General features: G+C 39.6%; 1 protein-coding gene across 3 annotated transcripts in view; it reads right to left on the minus strand.

Moving 5' to 3' along the window:
• Positions 1-16,547, minus strand: part of GABRB3 (gamma-aminobutyric acid type A receptor subunit beta3) — a 475,998-nt gene that overhangs the window by 62,802 nt on the left and 396,649 nt on the right. For all 3 annotated transcript variants that reach the window (XM_058736901.1, XM_058736903.1, XM_058736902.1), the window contains one exon: positions 8,331-8,551. In XM_058736901.1, the coding sequence (XP_058592884.1) occupies positions 8,331-8,551 (221 nt within the window). The remainder of the gene's footprint in view (positions 1-8,330; positions 8,552-16,547) is intronic.

Genomic DNA, 16,547 nt, shown 5'->3' on the forward strand with positions numbered 1-16,547 from the left:
AACAAAACAGAAAGACAACCTAGTGAGTTAGAAAGGATATTTGCAAATGATATATCTGATAAGGGATTAATATTGAAACTATGTGAAGAACACAACTCAACATCAGAAAAAAAATCTGATTAAAACCTTTGTAGAGAACCTGAATAGACATTTTCCCAAAGACATACAGATAGCCAATAGAAATACAAAAAAAAAAAAAAGTTAAACATCGCTAATTATCAAGAAAAACATCAATCCATCATCCATCAATCATCAAAACCACAATGAGCTATCACCTCGCACCAGGCAATGGCAAGTATTAAAAAAAGATAAGAGGGGCGCCTGGGTGGCGCAGTCGGTTAAGCGTCCGACTTCAGCCAGGTCACGATCTCGCGGTCCGTGAGTTCGAGCCCCGCGTCAGGCTCTGGGCCGATGGCTCGGAGCCTGGAGCCTGTTTCCGATTCTGTGTCTCCCTCTCTCTCTGCCCCTCCCCCGTTCATGCTCTGTCTCTCTCTGTCCCAAAAATAAATAAAAAACGTTGAAAAAAAAAAAAAAATTTAAAAAAAGATAAGAAATAACAACCGTTGGCAAGGATGTGGAGAAAAGGGACCCCCAAGCACTATTGGTAGGAACATAAATTAGTGCAACCACTATGGAAAACAGTATGGAGGTTACTCAAAAAAATAAAAATAGAAATCCCATACATTTCAGTAATTACACTATGGACATTTACCTGACACCCCAAATGAAGACCCTTATTCAGAAAGATATATGCACCCCTATATTTATTACAGCATTATTTACAACACCCAAGATATGGAAGCAACCTGCATTCATTGACAGATGACTAGATAAAGAAAATGTGATACATACACATACAATAGAATATTACTCAGCCATAAAAAGAAATGAATTCTTGCGATTTGCAACAATATGGATGAAATTACAGGGTATTTTGCTAAGAGAAGTAAGTCAGACAGAAAAAGACAAATACTGTAAGCTTTCATTTCTATGTAGAATACAACCAAACAAGCAAGCAAACAATAAATAACAGACTCTTAAATACAGAGAAGAAACTGGTGGCTGCCAGAAGGGAGAGGGTGGGGGGGATGGGTGAAATACATAAAGAGAATCAAGAAGTACAAACCTCTAGTCATAAAATAAATAAGTCACAGAATGAAAGTACAGCACAGGGAGTATAGCCAATCATATAATATTGCATGGTGAAGATGATGACTACACATATCATGGTAGGTTTGAGTAATATATAGAATTGTTGAATCAATATGTTGCATAGCTGAAACTAAGAGAACATTGTATGTCAATTATATATCAATTAAAAAAAATTGTAAATTAGCCATGGACAAAACAAATGTAATGGTTTTTAAAGAGTATTGCCCACCATGATAAAATAGGATTTATATAAGGAATTCAAGGATGAATCAAGGTAGGGAATTATTACATCTCAATTACAGGTTAAGTTAGGAAAATGAGCAAACAGAGAGTTAATTAATAAATCTACTTTTACTTCTGATATGTAAAGAAAAAGTAATCTAGGGTCAGTTATCTGATTTATAATTAGTTGTTGAATATAAACTCCATAATTTTGTGATATCTGTGTTATTCAACTCATGAGATAGTTCCCAGAAACTAATTTATAGTGTATTTATATTTTTTTGAAAGAGAGAGTCAGAGCTCAAGTGGAGGAGGGGACTAGAGAGACAGAGACACAGAATCTGAAGCATGCTCCAGGCTCTGAGTTGTCAGTACAGAGCCCAACGTGGGGCTCGAACTCATGACCCGTGAGATCATGACCTGAGCCGAAGTTGGATGCCCAGCCAACTGAGCCATCCAGATGCTCCCATAAATATATTGTTTTAATGGAAGTAAAAGAATGAGTCATAATTACCGTAAACTGAAAATGCAAATCATGTCTCATAGTGGGATGCAAGAAGCACTCTTCTTTTAATAAAGAACTAGGAAATACTATACATTATTATCCCTACTGTGTTTTGTTTTCTGAAAGCAGAAATCAATGCAATAAAACAGGAAATAGAAATAAGAGTAAAACTAATGAAAATGAACACAAAAAACCCCATCATTATAAGCATTATGATTATTAGACTAAAATTCTGAAGATTACTAACTAAACTGTAAGCCTGGATAGATATGATATTGGATAAATGCCTAAACAAAGAGCTATAAACAAATAGGTTATAGCTTTCCCACATATCAGTAGAAGACAGTTTAAAAATAACACAACAGGGGCGCCTGGGTGGCGCAGTCGGTTAAGCGGCCGACTTCAGCCAGGTCACGATCTCGCGGTCCGTGAGTTCGAGCCCCGCGTCGGGCTCTGTGCTGACAGCTCGGAGCCTGGAGCCTGTTTCCAATTCTGTGTCTCCCTCTCTCTCTGCCCCTCCCCCGTTCATGCTCTGTCTCTCTCTGTCCCAAAAATAAATAAAAAACGTTGAAAAAAAAAATAATTAAAAAAAAAAATAACACAACAATGATCCCACTCCTAACAGTATCACACATAAAAAACAGGAATATCCTTACCAATATATGAGACGGCTGTCTGAAGAAAATGATAAAACTGCTACAAGTCATGAATGAAGACATGAATGAATGTAGAAAAGTCACAGTTATGTAGGAAAGATTGAATATAGTATAGCATTTGTTCAATGTTTATCGAGCATAATTCCAGCCAACATTTCAAACTGTATTTTTTAGAATTTGCTAAAACAAATGATTGTTCATGTGGAAAGATAAACTGGTAAGTATAGAAACAAATAGTTGACTGTTTGAGAAGAAAAAAAATTTGAAAAGCTGCCTTATATACACCAAGGTAAATTCTGATGGATTAAGAATCTAAATGGAAAATATAAAAATAAAAGTACTACAGAAAGAAGAATTAGAATTTAAATTTAATTCTCATACAATATTTTTTTTTCCACCCAAGACAATAGTAGATTTTTGGGATGGAACAATAAATAAGACAGAGACAGTTCTTTTCTCAGAGAATTTATATTCTCATGTTCCCCACCATCATGGGTAATTACAAAAGTCAATAAATAAGATATTGACAAGATAATGTTAGATCTGACTAAGTGCTATAATACAAATAAAACAAGGGAATACACAATCAGAATAGGATCCTCCTTGTGGAGGTGACAGTTGAAGTGTCTTCAATTATGTAAGTACTCTATGATGCTAAAACGCGAGTATCTACAAGTGAAGTATTACATCCAGCAAAGAGCATGTGCAAAGGCCTTAAGACAGGAACATCCTCATCTTTGATATTTATGAAGAGTAGAAGGAAGGTCTGCATACTAGAAGCATGATAAAGAGTGAGTGCAAGAGTCAAAGAGTAACAGCCATGTCAGATGGTCTCTTTGCAAATCAGAAGATGAAGAGGTTTCATGGTTTTTTGTTTGTTTTTATTTTATTTATTTTTGAGAGGGTTGGTGGAAGAAGGAGGGACAGAAAGGGAGACAGTGGATGAGTAGTGGGCTCTGCACTTACAGCAGAGAGCCCGATGTGGGGCTCAAATTCATGAACCATAAGATCATGACCTGAGCTGAAGTCAGACACTTAACTGAATGAGCCACCCAGGCACCCCGAGTTTCTGTGTCTTTAATTAAAGTATGAGGTAATGTCATCAAATGAGAGTGGTGGGAGTGATTGAAGTGAAGGTGTGAAAGTGTCCTTAAAAACAGGGGAAGAATGAATGGAGCGTAAGAAGGATACAATTTTATGAGCTTGAATTTAAAATGGAACAAGTGATTTTAAACAGGTTTGAGGAATGAAGTAAATAGGTTATTTACAGTAGCCAAATGATAAAGTCTGAAGCATATGTCACAACCCTAAATATGTAATTTATTGCTGATAAGAGTAAAAAAAATGGCATAATCCTTTTTAGAAAGTAATTCATCAATATGTTATTTACTTACATAAAAGTAACTGGGAACCAGAGACAAAATGGGAGTTTGGGAATTAAGCACACCTATGCTCAAATCACATCAGTCTTATTAGTTTTGTAAGCTTAGGTGTTTTCTGGGGGAAAAAGATTTCTGATCAGAACCACCATAGGAAATACAGTTTCGGAATAAGAAGGCAGCCAAACCAATTAGGTGACTTAATTTGAATCTTGTGAAATAAGTTGTAGCTTCATCTTGGCATTGCATTAAACCTCTTAATTATAAAAATGGCAACTTTAACAATTTTAAGTATTTTTAATAGCAAGTGGGAATGTTACAATGTATTTTCCAATATACTTTGCAATAAGATTTTCGTGTAGAATATTGCTATGCTTTTTTGATGAAGATGACTCAGCCTTAGATTCTCAGATGCTTTTTGAAGCAAATCAATTACTGTTTTGTGAACCTATTACCAGTTCCTAACATAAGAAAAATGTTCCAAAGACAAAATGCATGGCCTGAAGAAAAGATCATGTTACAAAGTTTACTCACTGGTGCAGGGTGAGATATTCAATGATATCAGATGATCAGTTGACTGGAAAAGAAAGATGGGAATATTGTAGAGGGATAATGACTCTGCCCTCTTACAGGCAGCAAAAATCTTGAGCCCAGCACCAAAGAAAACACAAAAACTGTGACAGGAACAGGACCAAGATCTATAAGCATCTTAGCCAAGATCTTCCTAGTTCCTGAAAAGGTTTGGCTGCACAAAGGAAATTTCAAAGAGCCCCAGTTTTATTTTAGGATGGTATGAATGCCCTATCAAGAGCATTGTGTCGCATCACATGGTGACTGAGACATGTTCACAAAGCTCAGTTCATTGTTTTATTCAGATGAGCTCAAACCAACAAGCTCAAGCTAGTGATAGCCCAAGTTTCAAATTCAAGGGGCTGTAAGAGTCATTGAAAAAATAGCTCATGATTTATAATGACCTTTTGTCATTACAAGAATATGATCACTCTCAAGTATCTGTGTGAGCAGTCATCGACCACTTTTGTAGAGTCATCAGAGTAATGGATTCATGATTTCCCAGAATAAGACTGAGATGACGTACAAGCCCATGTCATGGACAGCTCATCCACAGCCAGAGATCTTCATCTACGCTCGATAAAGCAAAAGCTCTTATTGATCCTGTACTGCAATGGCTGAATATGAATAGCAATAGGAGCCTAGAGGAGTTAAATGGTGACTGACTTACCAGCGTAAGCTACTGTGGTATAGCTGGGTATAGGCCAATCCCAGTCTCCAGTGGGGAGATAAATTCAACTTTAATGTCTCAGGGATATAGCCAGGACAATTAGTATCTCAGGGATATAGCCAGTAAGGATGCAATCCCTATTGGGCTGGACCTTCATCAGCAGCACCTGCTTTTAAGCAGGAGATAAATAATAATCCTAGTGCCCCATAACTCTTAATGGGAATTTAACTCACTAAAGTCCTCAGCTGCACCAGACCTCATTCAGGCTCATGCCATGGTACCTAGTACCAAAAAGATATAATGTGTCATTGGGGTTTTATACACTGGCACATCCTGGGTTTGCCATGTCACCAACATGATTCAGTGATCACAAAAGTAGAAAGAGAGCAAAGAGAAGGTAGGATTTGGGACCAAGAGGAGGATAGAGGGTTTCCTATCAATGTAAACACTCACAGTGTTTTTAACCCAAAACACAATACTTATAGTGTGAGTGTGTGTGTGTGTGTGTGTGTGTGTGTCAAATAGAATATATAAAAATGTTACTTCAGTTCACAAGGAATAACATGGAATATGTATATACGTGAATTCAATAACATTATTTTGAAATACTAATGTGCTTTTTGTCCAAAAATTCAAGTCAAACTTCAACTTCAAATTCAAATTAATGTCTATAGCTATTTGTGATTTTTAAATCTAAAGGCAGAAATTTCTAGATTAGTCAATTTCAAAAGGAATCAGATGGCACAGTGTAGCTGTTAAGCATGTGCAGAATGTGGCAGTCTGTTGTTTAGAGATTTTCTTTCTGACAGCTTGTCCAGGTCCATAAAGATCTAAAGAATTGTTTCAAAAATATGAGGTTCTAAATAAAGATCTAAGGAGTATATTGAGACTGCATTTGAATAAAAACAGCTATTTATTTAGAAATCCATTTACTGATTTAAGAGGTTGCTTGAGATGTATAATGGATGTAATTTGACTGGAGAGTAGTTAAAGTTATTGTACCAAGTTTATTATTGAAAACTTTCCATGGGCTTATTATATAATTACTTTATATATATTAATATTATTATATTAAATAATATATAAATATTAATATAATATAAATATATATATTTATATTTATACAGGCAGGGTATTAGCTAAAGATATAGTTTTATTCTCTTGGCTTTTCTTGTTCTTGTGTTTTGTGTTGTTAAATCCAGCACTTTCAAATGGAGCTTGAAAATTTATTACAGTCTTTCATTCATATCATATCATTCTGTCTGCTATGATCTGAATGCTTAAGTCCCCCCAAAATTCATATGTTGAAATCCTATCCCCAAAGGTGGTGGTATTAGGAAGTGGGGGCTGAGGTCATGAGGGTGGATCCTTCATGAATGGGGTTAGTGTTCTTATAAAAGAGATCCCACAGAGCTCCTTTCCCTTTTTCACCAGGTGAGGACACAGTGGGAATGTGCCTACTATCAATAAGGAAGTGGGCCTTCCCCAGCCACTGGCACCTTGATCTTGGATCCAGTGTCCAGAAATGTGAGAAATAAATACCTGTTGTTTATAAGCCATCCAGCTTATGGTATTTTGTTATAGCAGGCAGATAGGCATTCTCCTAACAGTTAAAGTTTCAAAGGAGGCATACTAAATTTTCTACCTCTGGTAAGAAAATAAAGAACACAAAAATAAAAATGGAGAGAACCCAAATAGCAAATTTTGTTTAAAAAGGCAAGCCTAGGCTTAATTTTTATTGGTATTGCTTCTTTTTGCTCTTCCCCCCACCACACACACATATAGTTTTTCTATTCATTTTGGCGGGAGGTGGGGCAGGTAAATGAGGGACATCACTCTTCATTTTATGCTCACATGGTTTCTGGGTAACCTTTCGTAAAACTGATGTACTTCTCAGAACCTCTGGAGTTTTGCATCCATTTTTTTAATTTCCAGGCAAAAATGAAAGAGGCTTAAAATGCCCCAGAGAAACATCAACCTGAAACATCAATTATTATAGCAATACCATAGGTTGGTTGACATGTACCACTTTTTTTCCTCCTTAAAGTTAAAAAAAAGTCTGATTTTCACTAAAATCTGACTCCTGTTCTATATATTGCTGTTTTGAGAAAGTCACTCAACATTTTCTACTTAAGGCAATGTTAAATAAACCCTTCCCTAATTTGAAGCATGAAAAGTCAGTGGTGTGGATTTAAATGTTGCTATGATTTAAATTTAACTGTTGCTATGATTTCACTAAGATCTATTGGAATCTTAGTAAAAGGCCTATGGTCTCACAATATTTTATGATACATATTTTGTTCAAGATATCCACCATCATCCTCTCAAAACTGTGGTAACTCCTAGAAGATCTCAAAAGCACTTTTAGACCAGGAGATCAGGAAAGACACACGTGCACGCATCCACACCCACACACAATTACTCTAAAACAAAACAAAATAAAAATCATTACAAAATCAGCACAAGAGACAAAAGATTTTTAAGGTCACCATTTAGCAAGGTTGATATTCATTAAATAATTAGCCACCAACAGTGGTGGAGCATTATGGGAAGGTCTGGTGGTTTCCAGGGCAACCAGGAAAGCCCAGAGCCTCTTCAGGGTTCCAGGCAGCAGTCTGGTTTCCTGATTCAAGTGATTTCATTATGAAACCTGGTGAGATGATTCTCATCAGGAAGCCTTGCATTTAGTCATTCCCATAAATATTGGTGACACTACCTCATAAAGCTCTGAGGAGACTATCCCATATAATGGCAAAACTAGACAGTTTTTTCACCTCAGCAAACAGCTTTGGGACAACTTTATTGAAAGCCTCTGCAGTGTCAGAGCAATATTCATTACAGCCTTTGTGGCTATAATATAGGAAATCCGTCCTCAGAGAATCTGTGCTCTCAGATACGGCAATGCGATTATTTAAAATCAGTCCAAGGAGATGGTTTTTCCCTTGTGTGATGACTATTTATAGTAACAGTAATACACCAAATCTTATAAGATGTGTGTGTGTGTGTGTGTGTGTGTGCGCGCGCGCGCGCGCGCGCGCTCGCAAATCTCAGTGTTCCGTGGATGTCTCCTAATTAATCTGAGGACATGGCCTCACTTCCTATAATCATCTCAAGTGAGAAATTCAATGCCAATGTATCATGCAACTGCGAAATTAGCCCTGAAAAGGCAGACAGACCTGAGCCCGTACAGCACCGTCCCATCAGGGTGAAGGCGGATCATGCGGTTTTTCACTGTCACTCCATGCACAAATGACTTTTTGTCATTTAAGAAATATGTGTCAGGCACCCATAGCTGGTCAGCCACTCGATTGTCAAGCGTGAGGTTGAGAGGGATCCCAGAATAGGCAAGCCTTTTATCTCTCCAATATTGTTGAAAATACATGGTTAAGGTGTAATCCTGGGGGGGGGAAAGAAAAGGAAAAAGTTAGTTTGTGCTCAGCCACAGGCGTATTTCCTCCATGACTGGTCAAATTCAGGTTGGAATCCAGAAGAAGTGGGTATTATTTTCAGGCAGGGTTGGAAGCTTGGTTGCTTTCTTGTAAATGCAAATAAATACTAGGTTTAATAGGTATAAATCATGCTAATAAATCCTCTGTTTTAGAAAAAAATCCTCTGTTTTATTTAGACAAGAACCAGACTAGACAAATTGGTATTTAAGCAATAGCCACACAGACATAAGGGACAAAAAATAATTTTTAAAAAGTCATCATAATATCAGGTTGCTGGCAGTACCCTGAGCCCTCTCCTATGTCCTCCATCTCCCACCAGACACACATGTGTCTTCACCACCTATGGCAGAGGACCTCTATTTACAAATTCTCTCTGCAACATAAGCCTCTTTCCTCTCCTATCCTCTGGGAAAGCTGTAAATACAAACTCTGTAAACATACTTTGGCGACCCAATGACCTGTGGGAGGTCTCTATGCCTTATTCTCTTTTTTTTCCAGAACACCATTTCTATACTAACTAGGCCATATCATCACCTTGAGATGATGATACATTCGTCTGGGAAAAATGGGAGCCTATAGCTAACACTGGATGTAGGAGAAGAGAAATGGACCATGGTATATACCCTCACAGGCTTGCCAACAAAATAAGCACATATCTAGGCAGATGATCCTACTGTTTCGGTTTGTTTGTTTGTTTGTTTGTTTGTTTGTTTTGGGGTTTCTTTTGCAAAGTCATTAATGTAGTAAGAAAGAAAGAAATCAAGCTGAGCATGAAAATTCTATTTTTAAATTTCTATTCTTTTTGGCAATCAATATTCAAGTCTACAACAATCAAGTCTGAAAATTTGGTAATATTCATGGGACATCCTGAACCCCACTATATAAGAATCCAAACTTAAAACCCCACTATATAAGTATCTAAACTCTCCAACCAGGGAAGGAAAAAACACTGTTACATATAGGAACTTCTGAATTCACACACTTACAGGTATCTGAAAACATCCTGGCTTTGTGCACAGTGAGAGAGGGGATTGCAAATCAATTCAAGAATCTATCCTAGACACAGGTCTTATGACATCCTATGCAATACTCATTTTACTGACTCACAGGGCAGTTCTCAGTGCTTGCTAATCTAACAATGCCTATTTACCACTGACCTCAAGAGTGTTAGAACATAGAAGCCTCTGAAATGTCAAAGAACACACCTGGATGTTTTTCTCCAGGTGCTCACAGGCAAGGAGGAGACAAAACCCAATGCATTCTAAATAACTATAAATAGAATAAGTTTTAAACTATAAGGGCCATAAAAAATCAGAGGAGGGGGGAATCAAGAAAATTCAAATGGCCTGAGGAGTCTTTATAGAGGTTTCATCTGCAGCTTGAAGGAGAGATACTATTTGAGTAGATGAGAAGACACAGAGAGGAGTTCCCCCCGCCCCCCGACAGGCACTTATGGGCAGAGCTCTGTGCCTGGCATTACCTGTGTGAACTCTCCCCCAGCCCACCTCCCATCCTCACAGAGCAGGTAGCATTAAAGAAAGACCTTGGTTAGCCAGATATTAGATAGGGAGCATGAAAAAAAATCATATGAGGATGCTGCTTTTATTGCATTGATGAGAATCTTTGAAGAGTTCAGTTTTGCTGGAACTTAGAGTTCAAGAGGGGAAAAAGACAAAGTGGTCAGCAAGGCTGGATTCTGTGGCAGTGACCAAGAAGGTGGAAAAACTTGAATGTCAGCTCCATAGCCAATGAAAGTCATTGAAGGTTTCAAGTAGCAACTGACACAACCAAGTGTATTAATCTTGTCTTTTATTTTATGTTTTCCCATGCTTTAACATCTGGACCCTGGTTGACCTTGGAGAGACTTCTCTCCCTCCTCCAAGGGCTAGCTAATTCCTATACATAACAAACAATCCCATTAAGCTCTAAACTCCAAATTCAAACCAACCAATCCAGAGCTCACACCCCAAGTGCCAGAGCTCACATCCCAAGTGCTTTCTGTATTGGGCTTTCACACTCAAGGCCAATACATCATCTATATCCAAGTACCAGGCAACTACAGACAGTCTAGACCATAGGGCCCACTTTAATTACTGAAGCTAGCCAATCCTAAACCTGTTTATCCAGCCTCCCCCATGCCCACTCCTTCCCATGGAAACCACCATAAAGGCTCTTGCCCACAGCTTCCCTTCTTTCCTGTGACTGACCCTGGTGCTTCCCTGTGTGCCTTATCACATCCCCTGCAATGGATTGTGTGTCCCCTTCTCTTGGGGTCTGTGTTTAACAAACTATCTTTTCAATGTCAGCTGCCTCCTGATCTGTTGTGTCTGCCATACCTAAATAATAATTCAATCTATTTTAAACACAAAATCGTGGATCAGGAAAATCAGGTGTGATCAAATGGGTGGAGAGTGCTTGCTGGTAGGTGATAGGGAGAACAGGTGGAAAGGGGGTACAGGTTAAGGAAATCCTAAAATTTCACAGATATTAGGCTTGATGTGAATGGACCCACAAAGAGTGCAATCACATACCCTGCATTAGCAGAAACAATGGTTAATGTAGGTGGTGCATCTTTAAAACATGCAAAGTTTTGGTGGCATGATAAGTTGGAAATCAGCAGTAGCAGCTAAAGGATTTTCAATTTGAGTATAATGCTCCAAATTACATTCTTATTGAAATAGAAGCATTTCACTTGCTTCTCTCTTTGGTTTCTAAGCCTACATCCTACGCCTGAGTCATGAAGTCTAGCACTTCTCTGAGTTTCCTTCCAACTTGCATTCATATGGGTTGCTGTGAGGTTGTAGGGAATGTGTCATTTTGCCCTGGGAACTCAGTTGTCATCAAACTTGGACTCTGGGTCTTGTGCTGTTCTCCACACAAGCAGCAGCACCTCTCAATTTTGGTCTTGGGTGTTTGCTGAGGTGAGTTGAATGGATTAGAGTTGGGGAGAGCTTATGTCGTACAGGGAGAAAACTAGTATTTAAATTCAAACCTGCTGTATCAGCTGTGCTTTCTAAAGCAATGACATCATTACACCAGTGGGGACACTACTCAGTATCCCACTTCTTTCTCCTGTAAAGACTGGCAGACAAAGGAAAGGTGACAGCAGACAAGTCCAATCCTCCCTTTGCTCTCTTGTGCAGTTGGGGCAGTTAATGGGAGATTTTAGTGTTAAGTGGGCCACAGTACTGACTCCTGTTCTGTGCAGTGGTGAGCACCATGCACGATAATGTTAGCAGCAATTAACATGCTCTGATCTCTTGGTATGTGCTAGGCCTTATGCTAGAGTCATTTAAATGTAAAACAGGGATTATCAGTATTCTCACTATCATCCCCCGTCAATGAAGAAAAATGTTTTAGAAAGCTCAAGTAATTTGCTTCCTTTCCCCCATGCCCCAATAAATAGGAGTAACTTGGGGAAGTGGGATTTGAATTTGGGGCTCCCTCCCTGGAGGGTGTGACTCTCAACCTCAAAACAAAGCTCCTAAGGACAGAAGCTAAATAGTTCTGCATAATACACTGAAATGAGCTTGGTGGGAGGATAGTCTGCAAAGATATCTTGGTTACTAGAGAATCAAGGCATGTAAGATAATTCAGCTTTTGAGAGGAATAAGAATTGTGGCACCACTAAAGCCCCCATCATTGCAAATATTTAGTACAGCTGCTATGTAGGCAAATGCCTTGTGAAAGTTTCTTTTCTTTAGGGAATCCCAGACAAGTTTATGTTTTCCACATTCAGAGGTCCCCAGGGTCTTCATAAGCCCTCCTCACCTTCTTCCTGGAGTGGTCACCACCAAATGTGGGGCAGCTTGGGGGGTGGGGTTTGAGGGAGATCAAAGAGAACAGGGCAGAGGCCTTGAAATGGCATTTCTCAAGTGCAGGGCTTTCAGGGGCTCCAAGGTTCATGGGGAGTAGGAACTGGTGAGTCTGATACCAGTGGCAGATGCCAATGTCCTGGGCCTCTGCAGAGCTCACTGTGTCCTTGGCTTTCATCTTTCCTGCTCTGAGCACATGATCCACTTGGGCACAGGGAGGCGTCTCCAGTCACACTGACAAGAAATCTCAGACACCAAAAGCTTCTGCTAGGGTGAGAGAAAATTGTAATGGTCTCTTCCTTTCCCACCTCTGCCCTTTGCAGGGGAAACTAAACCTCCTGTAGAGAGACATTAGGGAGGAGTGGGTGTGAGGAGGGGAGGGGATTAGGGAGGAGTGGACTGTGGGGAGAAGCTGGCATTAGAAGGTACGGGGGTCAGAGCAGGTCAGAGTGAGAGGTGGGCCAAATCTCTCACTCTTTGGGTGTGAGGAAAATCAAGAGTCGGGAGGACAGAGGCTCAATGGAATAGTGGACTTCTGGGAAGAAAGGGCAGCAGGGAGCAGCCAGGCTCAGCAAGGAATGCAGAGGAACAAGGTGCAAAAAGGGGTGGGACATGGGGAGAAGCAGGAGTCTAGGAGAAACAGGCTCACGAGAATAGTCGGTATCCAGGAGGGGTAGGACACAGGGGATCATCAAGTAAGTTCCTTCACCATGCAGTGCAATGGGAACAGCCTCTAGAAATCTCACCCTGGGAGGGTGGGCTTAAATAGATTAGCACACAGTAGGAAGAGACAGTCTGTTTTCTGGCACTGACCCTTGGCTATGGCACAACCAGTCATATCAGCACATTTAGACAGAGCATGCTGGCAGAAGGAAGAGGGGTAATGGCCAAGAGAGATCAAGATTTATGGAAATAGCTGCCAATGGAGTGAGCCACATGACAGAGGCCTGTGTTGAGAAGACACAGAATCCCTTCATCTGTGAGGCCTTCATGGATTGAGAGGGATAACCTTCACTCCTAGCCCTGTCCCAAATTCTTCAGACCTAGGCTCACAAAGTTCCTTTTGGATATAATATGGTATCACTTTATTTTAGAAGACTGTGCTTTGGGTGGTGGTTGAGATTTGTAGTACTTAAAACATTTATAAAACATTCCTCCTATAAAGTAATTTATGGACACATTGGGTGTGTGTGCATGTATAGTAACACCATTTATTGTGTTAGCAGGCCATTCAACAGCCCTGGGTACTCTGAGAACATTGGGTTTCTGGTTTAGATGCAGTTACAACCCTGGAATGTTTAGTTGGGAGGCTGTAAGGAAAGGCACTGATTTCCTGGACCTTAGCCCCCTCAGCTGCCAGCACCTCCTACCACCTCTGCTTCTCCATTCCCTCAGTAGTCCAGCCCCAAATCCTTGCCAGGGAAGGTAGCTGGAAGCCCTTGTAGAACAACAGTCCTTGGCCTCCCAGGTTAGCTTAGCCACTTCTTCACTAGTGGAGACTCAGTTGTGTCCCATATCTAGTCACAAATGGACTGAGATGTGTGTGTGGTGGGGGGTGGGGGGACCTGGACCCAGGACCCCTGCTGAGACCTTCTGGGCCTCTAACCTTCCAGGTTCATCTATATCTGAGATGGTTGTCCATACAAGGAAAACATCCAGCTCTCTGATTTATACTGTGACAGATTCCAGTGGGGACTGTAGCCCTGGGATATGGGATTCAGTGGAGAGACATCAAGCAATAAGGAGGAAAACCCAGGTGTTTCCTCATCCAGAATTCTCTAGTCCCCTAGGACTCAGAATTCTCTGGGATATAATGTATAAATGTGAATTATTTAATTATAGTTGGTTTGAACTATGGTAACTCATCAAAATCATTAGATAAGATTCTATGTCTTGAAATTTTATGTGTCCCATAAAAGGCCTATAACAAACTTTAGATCAGCATGAAGAAATATTGAAGAATTGTATTCAAAACAGTCTTTCTTTAAAAGAATCTTACAAACAAAATAATTCAATTAAGAGATTGTTTATTCCTTGGGTCTTTTGTGGGGGGAATCATTAAGCCCTCTGATAATCTAATGAAGTCATGGTCCCTCTCTCTTCTCTAACTGTGTGTTTGTGTGTGGATGTGTGCATGTGTTTGTGTATCAATTCAGTCAGCATACTAAAGTCCACTGAGGTGCATTCCTATTGTCTCACAAAGTGAGAACAAATAAAATAGTAAGTGGAGTTTTCAAATTTTTAACACATTTAGAATTTGTATAATTTCTGTCCTTGAAAAAATATGACACAGTTGTCAGGTTTTACCCCAGATTACAAAAATCCACTTCATGCAAAAGTCAGAAGCCAGAGTTCCTGGGTAAGACACCAGCCCAGCCCAGGGTCCTATGGTTTGGAGCCAGTGGGCTGAGATAGCAGTGGGGAGGGGAGTGGGCAGGAGGAGATACGCAGTCTGAGGCTGCTAGGAAAGGATTGCTGGTACTCATAGCTCCAGAATCCCCAGTGGCTAGGGGCAGGGAATAGGCATTCTTAAGTATGAGTCATTCACCTGCCAAGCATTTACACATAGGTGGCAATCCTTTGAAAAATCTCCTGAGAATATACAAATAGCAGCAGCAACAACAACAAAAATAACAAAATAAAACCTCAGCCCATCTTTTGGGCACTCAAGCAACTCAAATAAATTGCAAATTTCTTTCTGCTTGAGGAAATCTCTCCACATTTATCACATTAAAAACAAGAATACATATTCAAAAGTGGAAATACTGCTCATTATTCTGCAATTAAGAAATTGACAAGATTTCCTCAGCACAGGAAATGAAGACAAAATTTGCTAACCCTGAGAAAGAAATGCAATCTCTAAACTACATTTAAATATCTAGCTGCAGCTGTGAAAGCCACAGGACACCTGCATTTGCATCTGGTTCAGCAAGTTTATGATACAAAACCTTACAGGTAAGTTGTTCTCAGGTTAAGGAAAATTGTTCTGAAAGTTTACATAAGACCTAGGTGGTGGCAACTTCCTTCTGAGATCAGGTTGGGGGACTCTTGGCACTTCTATTAACAAGATATATTTAGAAAATTCTAATCCATTTTTTTTAATGACCTAAAAATGAGTATCCAACATTACATACCTCTCTCCTCCGACAACAGACTTCAGTCCCCATTTGTTGAATCCATATGTGATCTTTCCTAAGAAAGTATGACCCTCATCTCTCTGCTACCCTCTCTTCTTCCTGATCCCCTTTAAGCATTCACTGAGTATCTCTGCAAGCCAGGAACCATGCAGAGTGCTAGGGACCCAGAGACAAGAAAGACATAATTTGTAACTGTAAGTAGCTCACAATTTAGGAGGTAGACATAAAATTGAACCAAAGAAAATGGAAGTGATTAAGAGAAGGAGCTTTGGAATCAAACATGCCCAAGTCTCAAGTCAGCCTCCTGCTGGCTGGGCAAATGTATGTGAATCATTTCACTTAAGCCCACTTACTCTGTCTGGAAAGACTGCCTGCCACACACTCTTAAAGGCTTAGCATAGTGAAAAGCACCCATCAAGAGTCAAGAAATTTACAATAATGCAAAAGAAGTGTATATTTAAGGGATATCTACTAAGTCTGGGGATGGCAGGGAAGGAAGCTGGTGTGCCTACGAGAACGGTCTGGTCTTCTTATAATTGTTATACCTGCCCAAAGGTTCATAGTTTGTATTTTTTATTCATCCATCTAAATGTTAAATGTATTCAAAAGATTAACCAGTCATCTCTGTATGAAATGTAAAATGGCTGATGAAAATAGTTACAAGTTCCCGAGCCTCTATAGCCATCTGAAAAACTTACATAGGATATAAATTACTCTAGACATATGTTTTTCTTTCCATATATGAATAGATATAATAGGTATTTTTTTGAATCTATTAAGTTAGAAAAGGAAAATGATTATACTGACCTACATTCAAAGGACAAAAAAAAAAAAGATAGTATTCAAAGAAATCAAGAATTCAACATAAGCCAATGAGAACCAGGAAGATGTAAGAGAATGCCTAGGCTAAATGAGACTCTGGCAGGGGGTGATTTGCAGGAGGTGGTGGAGCAGGATGCCACTGACACACTGGGTCACCTTCTTTGCCTGGT

This window comes from Neofelis nebulosa, chromosome 7 (assembly GCF_028018385.1).
Source record: "Neofelis nebulosa isolate mNeoNeb1 chromosome 7, mNeoNeb1.pri, whole genome shotgun sequence".
NCBI lineage: Eukaryota > Metazoa > Chordata > Mammalia > Carnivora > Felidae > Neofelis > Neofelis nebulosa.